The 8,817-nt window shown below is 58.9% G+C and overlaps 1 protein-coding gene across 2 annotated transcripts; it reads left to right on the top strand.

The window, feature by feature from the left end:
• Positions 1-470: 470 nt before the first annotated feature.
• Positions 471-8,126, top strand: TBRG4 (transforming growth factor beta regulator 4; the record flags this gene model as incomplete). Of its 2 annotated transcripts, XM_079711350.1 has the most annotated exons (10): positions 471-884; positions 2,820-3,143; positions 3,749-3,920; positions 4,198-4,355; positions 4,977-5,087; positions 5,852-5,996; positions 6,379-6,624; positions 6,806-6,917; positions 7,031-7,145; positions 7,828-8,126. In XM_079711350.1, 10 exons carry the CDS (start codon positions 471-473, stop codon positions 7,927-7,929), a joined length of 1,899 nt encoding a protein of 632 aa, XP_079567476.1. In that variant the 3' UTR covers positions 7,930-8,126. The 2 variants fall into 2 exon arrangements, with proteins under 2 accessions (XP_079567476.1, XP_079567477.1); XM_079711351.1 differs by lacking the exons at positions 3,749-3,920; positions 4,198-4,355.
• Between the last annotated feature and the right edge of the window lie 691 nt (positions 8,127-8,817).

Below are 8,817 nucleotides of genomic sequence, written 5' to 3'. Positions count from 1 at the left end.
TCTCTTTATTTTTTTAATAAGTTTATTTTTCTTTATTTTTGGCTGCGTTGGGTCTTCGTTGCTGCGCGCGGGGTTTCTCTAGTTGCGGCGAGCAGGGGCTACTCTTTCTTGCGGTGCGCGGGCTTCTCATTGCGGTGGCTTCTCTTGTTGCGGAGCATGGGCTCTAGGCACATGGGCTTCAGTAGTTGTGGCGCGCGGGCTCAGTAGTTGTGGCACGTGGGCTTAGTTGCTCTGCGGCATGTGGGATCTTCTCGGACCAGGGATCGAACCGTGTCCCCTGCATTGGCAGGCGGATTCTTAACCACTGCGCCACCAGGGAAGTCCTTGTGACTCCCTTTCATTTGTCTGGTTCTTCTGTTGTGTTTGGAAGTCGGGAACTGCCTCTGCACCACTCCCTTCTCTGTCCTTTTTCTCTTTAGGGCTTTGGAGTCACTTGCTAGGAGGCTTCTCTCCCCGCCCCCCGGGCCGCCATGGCTGCTCGGCTGGTGAAGCGATGCACGTGCCTCCTGAGGGAGGCCACCCGTCTGGCCCCTGCTGTGTCCCCGGTTGGCCAGCTGAGACTCGCCCGGGGAGCCCAGAAGCCTCTGACTTCCTCGGCTACCTCATCCAGCTCCCACCTCCCAGGTCCTTTGTCAGAGCTTGTGGAGAAGGAACAGGTGTTTACTCCCTACCCTGAGCGCCAGGAGGTGGACCAGCTCATCGAGAAGGCCACCAGGCCAGAGGAGCTCCTGGAGCTTCTGGGTGGCGGTCACTGTCTGCACGAGAACCACGCTGCCCTCACGCTCATCCAGCTCTCTCGCCTGCTGTCTGAGAAGCCGAAAGACAAAGCCTTGCTCATACAGGATGCCCGCTTTCGGCAACTTCTCCATCTTGTCAACAGCCAGGTGGGTTCAGGAACCCTTCCTGCAGGTTCAACAAGCAGAAAACAGCAGAAGCCCCGGAGTCCAAAGCATCCAGTCGCTTTCCGGGTATAGATAGGAGCTCTGCTGTGTGTTCAGGCCCTCCACGTCCAGTGGTATTTTTTCATTTTATAGATTCCAAAGTACTTTAATGTGTTTCTTCTCTTTTTTTAAATTAATTTTTATTAGAATATAGTTGCTTTACACCGTAGTTTCTGCTGTACAGCAAAGTGAATCAGCTATTCGAATACATATAACTCCTCTTTTTTGGATTTCCTTCCCAACTAGGTCTGCTTTCTCTCTTGTGAATCCTCACAGCAGGTCTGTTAGGTGAATATTGCTGTCCTCATCTTACAGACAGGCAACGCAGACACAGTAACTAGAAGCACAAGGATCGGGCACGGTTCTTCTCAATGCCTTGGGGGCTTTCCCCCTCGCCCTGCAGTCTTGGCTTGCGTAGCCCCCACTCAGTGTCTGGCTGATGGGGGATACACTCTTGAGGCTGGAGGAGATGAGGGGTGACTAGCGGAGGATCTTGAGCTGTCCATGGGCGTTACCGATCAGATCCTTAAAGGTGGAGCGTGGAGAGAAGGGACCTGTGTGTGGCAGGGATTGGGGGCAGGACTCTACCCAGTTTGTGTTCCGTGTGAGGAAGGACTCCCTTCACGCAGACTCTTCCCGTGGCTCCGTGGGGTCTGCTGGAGCCAGAGGGCCTGGGGCGCAGCAGAGAGGTACAGACCCTCCCCCTGGCTGCTCCAGAAGGGCGAGGCCCTGTGTCCACTTGTCAGGGATGAGGAGGAGGAGACTCTCAGCTCAAGGAAGGGGCCACATTAAATGAATTTTTTCAAACTGTAGGTTATGAAAGTGTAGTAGAAGTGGCCAAGTGTTTTTAATGAGATAGAGTAATGTAGGAAACAGTTCACATGTAGTCAGGGAAGTGTTTCGTGGAACTTTTTGTCTTAGTTAAGTGTGTATGTGCGGGCCACAGTACAGATTTATTTCTTACTGAGAATATAACTCAAAAATTAAGTAGATCCCTTCTTTTTCTAAGACTATAATTCTAGTTGTTATTCATTGAACATTTTACACACAAAGTAAGCTTTAGAGACAAGACTGGACATTTGGAACAAAATTACAAAATTGTAATTACAAAATTACATTGTAGCAAATTACATTGTAACAAAATTACAAGCTAGTAATGAACCAGGAACAAGGTATTTAGAAGGGTAAGCAGTGCATAAGATTTCTTTTAAAGAGCCGTCCTACTTCAGGGAAATCTGCAGAAAAAGCAGGAGCCACTGGGGGCTCTTGTGATACTGAGATCAAATTCATACCTATTATTTTGTTTTGCTGCACCACGCAGCTTGTGGGATCTCAGTTCCCCAAACCAGGCACTGAACCCGGCCCCTGCAGAGGAAGCACAGAGTCCTAACCACTGGACCGCCAGGGAAGCCCCTCATACTTTTCTCCTTCTGCCCGGCCTTTCGCACAACAGCTTTTTTGTTTGCCCCTCACGTCGTGTGTGTGATTTCAGCTCCCCCTCTCAGCAGTGCAGCCCCATTTCACAGATGAGGGCTCAGGAGACTTGCAGAGTGGCAGAGTTAAGAGCCTTAGCGCAGCAGACAGCAGAGCCCTGCTCAGCTACCAAATACTGCCTTCCCTGGGGGTGGGACCCGGGGGCTCCGCGAGTGGCCCCCGTATTCCTCTGAGGCCTGGAGACGTGCCCTGCAGGGGGCGCTGTGGTGGGCCTGCTGGCCCAGACAGGCTGTGATGGAGGAGCAGCCTGGTGCGCCTGTGTAAGTGGCAGGTGGGGAGCTGCTTCTAGGGAGGCAGCCACCAGCTCGGAGCCTTGGCCCGCCCTGTAACAGCACAGGGTCAACAGGGTCCCAGGTGTGACCTTGCCCGTGTCCCCCCACCCAGATAACTGCAGTCTGGCATGGGACCCTCGTGAAGCTGCTCCGGAGCCTCTATGCACTGGGACTTCCCCCCACCTCCAAGGAGCTGCGGTCGGTGGAGCAGGAGGTCCGCTGGCGCATGCGCAGGCTGAAGTACAAGCACCTGGCCTTCCTGGCCGAGTCCAGCGCCACCTACATGCAGGAGCAGGACTCCCAGGAGCTGCTGGGGGAGCTGCTGGTGCACCTGGAGCGGCGCTGGGCAGAAATCGATGACAGCCGCACGGTGCTGGCCATGATGATGAAGACGGGGCACCTCTCCGAGTCTCTGATGACCCGCCTGGAGGACAAGGTACTGGGATCCAGAGCCCTGGCAGCTTCTGTCCGGAGTCTGGGGCGTGGCCCTGGAGGGACTGGCGCTTCACACGGCTGGAGGCAGCTCTCCACACCCACTGGCTCCTCCAAGCATCTAGCGGGGTGCGGAGCCTGAACCCCACTCCTTTGTATGCCTCCAAAATTGCGTCTTACACATAACCTGGAAGCGGCGTGGCCGGCACCTCCTGAAGTATGTCCTGGGCCACCCCCGTGGCTCAGCCTCCGGCTAGTGCTTCCTAGAGATACCACGCCTGCCCAACCCCTCGCTGCACCCCCCGCCCCGCAGTCAAGTCAAATTCAGCCCCTGTTCCCGTAGTAGCGGGGGCTGGCCCAGATGACTGCCACAGCAAGCTCTGCAGCTCATGGGCCCCAGGTCCCCTGCCCTGGGACCTGGGGATAAGTTTGGCTGCGGACATGGCGCCCCGGTCTGGGGGCTCCCTGGGGTGGCGTGGGGCAGGCCCTGCACAGATGGGGCCTGTGTTTAGTAAGCTCAGGCCCAGTTACTGTCTCGCAGGGCCTGCACTGCATGGGACCCCTGGCCCTCGGGCCGTCGAGCTGACCCCTGCCGGCTGTGGTTGACAGTGCCTGGAGCTGGTGGAGCAGTTTGGCCCCGAGGAGCTGCGGAAGGTGCTGGTGACGTTGGCAGCTCAGAACCGGCGGTCGGTGCCCTTGCTGCGGGCCATCTCGTACCACCTGGTCCAGAAGCCCTTCCCCCTGACGAAAGGCATCCTCCTGGACCTGGCCTACGCCTATGGTGAGCCCTGTGCACGGAGAGCAGAGTGGGGCGGAGGCTGAGTTCTGGCCGCAGCTGTGTCAAATTCGGTGCCTGCCTCACCTGTGGCGGGCACTGGCCTAAGAGGCTGCCACAGAAACACTGTGACTCACGGGCCCTGATCCTCTCTGCTGGGCCTCAGGGATAAATTTGGTTACAGACACCAAGCTCTTACTCCTTGAGACCAGGGTGGGTGGCGGGTGGGCCTGAGGGTGGCCTGCCGATCCTCACCAGTTAAATCTCGGGCTCTGTCCCCAAGGCAAACTCGGCTTCCACCAGACGCAGGTGTTCCAGCGCTTGGCTGCAGACCTGTTGCCCCACACTCCTCGCCTGACGTCCAGCGAGGTGGCCCGCTGCACCAAGTCCTTTGCCTTCCTTAAGTGGCTCAATCTGCCCCTGTTTGAGGCCTTTGCCCAGGTGAGCTGGGGTACAGACCTGAGGCCTGGCTTTGAGGGCCTTCTGTGCCTGACCCCCTGCTTAAGCCGGCTCCCTGGTCGTTTCATTAGGGAGGCCCCTCCAGCCTGGAAACACTTTCTGGTGGCAAACATGGAGTCCTTATTCTGGCTTTTATTTGGAGAGAAATGATACGTAGTGAAAGTAGTGAAAGAAAATGTAGTTGAAAACGGCTTATTCCATTCTTTCACCAAACTTTGTAGAGTTTTTGTCTGTCTCTGGGTAGCTGTGTGGGGAGCAGTGTAGACGGCGAGCCTGAGAATCCACTCAGAACTCTCCCTAAACTTCCAGCTGCCCCAGAATGGAGTTGTGAAGAAAGAGGATGTTTGCACTTAGGTTTCTGTGCAACAGGTTGAAACTGTGTTTGTAGGCTGAGGAGTATTTATTTCTAAAGCTGTCGTCAGGGGCCTTTTGTGTGTGTAATTGCCTCTGGGAGGATAGGGTCTGGCCCTCTGCCCACTGCCCTGTGTAAATTACCCCTTGGGGCTGGGAGCTCGTGGGCTCTGGGGGAGGACCAGGTCTGCATGGGGCACTGGCCACCGGGCCCCTCTCATCCGTCCTTTGTGTCCTCCCTGACCGGCCCAGCACGTCCTGGACAGAGCCCAGAGCATCACTCTGCCACAGCTGTACAACATGCTCCTGGCTTTCGCCCGTGTGAACTTCCGCCCAGAACGGGAGGATCCGTTCTTCAGCCTGGTACAGTCTTCACGCCCCCAGCTCCTGCACTCTCCCTGCCTCGGATGCTCAGCCCTTCTCGGAGCAGCTCGGGACTGAGTGGGAGGGAGGGAAGAGACCGGATTTGTGCTGAGGGGCCCCGGCTGTAGGCAGTAAGGAAGAAGGCCCGGCATGGGGGCGTGGAGGGAGCTGGCTAGAGCCCGGCGTCCCAGGGATTGTCTGGGGACGAAACGCAAAATCCGGCATGGCAGCCAAGGGTCAGGAGGGCATCCGACGGCTCACTGAGCAGTAGGGCTGGGGGACCCTTGCTCTTGCTTCCTAGTGCTCCCTGAAGGCCCTGTTGGGGCTCAGAGACCTCAATCCACTTGCAGGGGTGAGAGCATCCTGTGAGTGGACTGGGTATGACCCTAGGGCCCCACGGTGGGCACTGCCGCAGCCGGCCAGCTGCTTCCCCTTTCATAATCGCTAACTCCTCTCAGGGCCAGAAATACCTCCCCTGTGCGGGAGACGTGGTTTTGTGCCATAGGTCCCTGCCGGTGGGAGGGGCAGCGGGGGGAACCCAGCTGCTGTCCAGATTGGGCCTAAGGGATGAGGAGGGTTTCTGGTACCTTCCACCAGGGGTGCCCCAAGCCTGACCAAGAGCACCTTGGCCAACGTTGCTCCCCATCACCCCCTTGGGCCTCAGCGTGGCCAGGTCATAACGCAGCTCCAGCTGCTGCCCGCCCAGGGATGCCTGCGGCCACGGAGCAAACCTGCTTTCCCCACCCCACCCCGTCCTTGCCCAGGTGCATGAGAAGCTGGGGTCAGAGCTGGCAGGCCTGGAGCCAGCCCTGCAGGTGGACGTGGTGTGGGCCCTGTGTGTGCTGCAGCAGGTGCTGGAGGCCGAGCTGCAGGCTGTGCTCCACCCTGAGTTTCACACCCAGTTTCTAGGTGAGCAGCGGGGGGTATTCCTCCCTCTCCTGAGTGATGGCAAGCCCACTGTGCATCCCCCTCCCCGCCCGGCCCCCACCCCACCCCACCCCATCCCAAGTACCGCCCCAGCCTTGAGCCAGGAGGGAGCCTGGGAGCCTCGGGGCTCCGCTCACCATCGGGGAGACCGGGCAGGCCCGGCTCACCCAGCATCTGCTCCTTCTCTGTCCGCTCCTAGCGGGTGACCGGCAAACCCTCTTCCCGCTGCTCCTGACCCAGAGTCCAGGGTGAGACTTGGGTGAGGGGTGCCTCTGGCTCTCGCACCTGGCGCCCGTGTCCCTCCGCCCTCTTCCTCCTGGCCCTCCGCCAGCCCCTCCCCTTTCTCTGCATCCTCTCCTGTTAGGTGGCAAGTCCCCAAAGGATCGAAGCACCTTCCAGAAGCTGCTCCATATCAATGCCACTGCCCAGCTGGAGCACCCCGAGTACACGGGCCCCCTTTTGCCAGCCTCAGCCTTGGTCCCCAGGCCCTCGGCCCTTGACAGGAAGGTGACCCCCTTGCAGAAGGAGCTGCAGGAGACGCTGAAGGGGCTGCTGGGGAGTGCCGACAAGGGCAGCTTCATGGTGGCCACGCAGTATGGCTGGGTTCTGGGTGAGGGCCCTCCCCCTTCCCCTCCCCCTCCCCCTCCCAGCAGTCCCATCTGGGGACTGTTCTAAACCTGCCCCCTCTGCTCTCCAGGGTCTCTGTTCATCCACCGTAGGGGCGGGGCTGTCAGTCCAGTTGGACGCCAAGGGACAGTCCCCAACACGTTTTCATTCCGTGCTCTCCCTAGATGCTGAGGTGCTACTGGACACCGACAGCCAGCTCCTGCCCCTGAGGGCCTTTGTGGCCCCTCATCTCGCCCTGCCCTCTGGCAGCCAGCCACTACCCCCGGGGGCCAAGAGGTGAGCGACCACACAACCCTTGGGGGCCACGTGCACTTGGCTCTTCAGCATTCCCTCTTCTCTCCAGGGGCCTAGGAGAGCTGTCAGCACCCACAGCGCCCCTCTCCCTGCAGGCTGGCCTTCCTGCGCTGGGAGTTCCCCAACTTCAACAGCCGAAGCAAAGACTTACTGGGGCGCTTCGTGCTGGCCCGGCGCCACCTGCTGGCCGCTGGCTTCCTGCTGGTCGATGTGAGTATCTGTTGGGTGGGCGGTGACTGCACAGGGAGAAGCCCCCGGCCCACCCGGCCCAGTCGGGTTATGGGAGGAGCCAGTGCTCACGGGGACCCCAGCTCTTGAGGTCAGGACCCCAGCTCTTGAGGTCAGCCATGTTAGGATTCCCCCTTCACGTGAGAAAAGGGAAGCTTGAAAGGGTGTTGTGTCCTTCCCAACGTCACACAGCTTTTAAGTATCTGATGCCATAGGCACTGTTCCCACCTCCACAGCCAGGGCCTCTTAGACAGGGTAAGACCAACCAGGTGCCCAGGTCCGAGTGCCCACGTGTGCCTCATCCAGGGTTCTGCCGTGCTCCGGCCCTGGGACCTGGCTCCAGCTTTTCACTGCAGAGACTTCTGCCACGGGAGCAGGCTGTCCTGTTAGGGGCCAGAGATTCACATTAGTGACTCTCTTGTTGAGTTTTTTGTTTTGCTTTTGGTACAACTTTTAAAATCTAGAGGCTGCTCTTGGTCCCGTGTAGCCGTGGGCCCCTGCAGCTCTGAGCACTGACCAAGTCAGGGTCTCTTCCCCACCCATGCATGCTGCGGCAGCTCCGTGGGCTTCTTCCTTTGGGATTTGGAGGCCAGGGGTGTGGTGTGCAGGGCAGCAGGCGGGACAAGGGTCCCCGCCTGCCCTGACTTGTCTCCTGCCTCCCCAGGTCCCATACTACGAGTGGCTGGAACTCAAGTCTGAATGGCAGAAGAGCGCCTACCTCAAGGACAAGATGCGCAAAGCAGTGGCGGAGGAGCTGGCCAAGTAACCTGTCCCGTAGCGAGGACTGTGTGCCCAGGGGACCGGACTCCCCCTGGAGGCCTAGCCACGAGCGCTGGGTGGGCCAGAGGTGGCACGCTCAAGGACAAACCTCAGGGCAGGACCTTGGCCGGAAGTGGGCTGGTGGCCAGCATCTCTGAGTGGCAGGTCGTTCTTTCGTGGGTAATAAATCTTCAATCAGCTGCCTCTCTGTACCAGCTTCTCTGCCACCCGCGGAGGACCCTTCTCATGTACATCCGTGCACGGCTGGCCTGTTGCTCAGACGCGGTCAGCCCTGCACAGGCCGAGTCCTGCAGTGCGGAGCCTCGGCGCACGAGGACCTTCCCGGGGGGCCAGTTGGGTTTTCAGTGCATGGCTTGGGGTTCTAATGGCGTGGTTACTGATGACAGTCATCCTGGGAGGTCCCCTCCCATCCGATGGTCTTGGGAGAGGGGTGGACCCTGACGGCCTACATTGCCACGTGGCATGAGGCCAGTCACTCAGGAGGCACTGGCTCTTGAGTAGAAGACGGGCGTGCACTTGACTGCCACTGGGACCAGAAGAGACCCCGGACCAGAGTGCCGTGGTGTCATGCTGCCATTGTGGGAACCGTCTGCCTGCATAGCCCGGGCCCCTTCACCACACCAGCAGCAGCGCCCCCAAATGCTGGAAAGAAATAGGCATTCTCCGGATTCCCTGGCGGTCTAGTGGTTAGGACTCCATGCTTCCACAGCTGGGGGCCGGGGTTCAATCCCTCGTTGGGTAACTAAGATCCCACAAGCCACGCAGCATGGCCCAAAAAAAAGGGGGGGGGGCTTTCTTCCAGTCCCTCACAAGAGACGTTGCTGAGGACAGGGCAGTGTCATGTGCCTCCAGCAGTACAGAGCGGAGAGAGGCT

The sequence above is a fragment of the Hyperoodon ampullatus genome, assembly GCF_949752795.1.
Source record: "Hyperoodon ampullatus genome assembly, chromosome: 9".
In the NCBI taxonomy this organism is placed as follows: domain Eukaryota; kingdom Metazoa; phylum Chordata; class Mammalia; order Artiodactyla; family Ziphiidae; genus Hyperoodon; species Hyperoodon ampullatus.
Note: the sequence above shows the minus strand (reverse complement) of the source record. Positions and strands in the feature narration are given on the sequence as shown.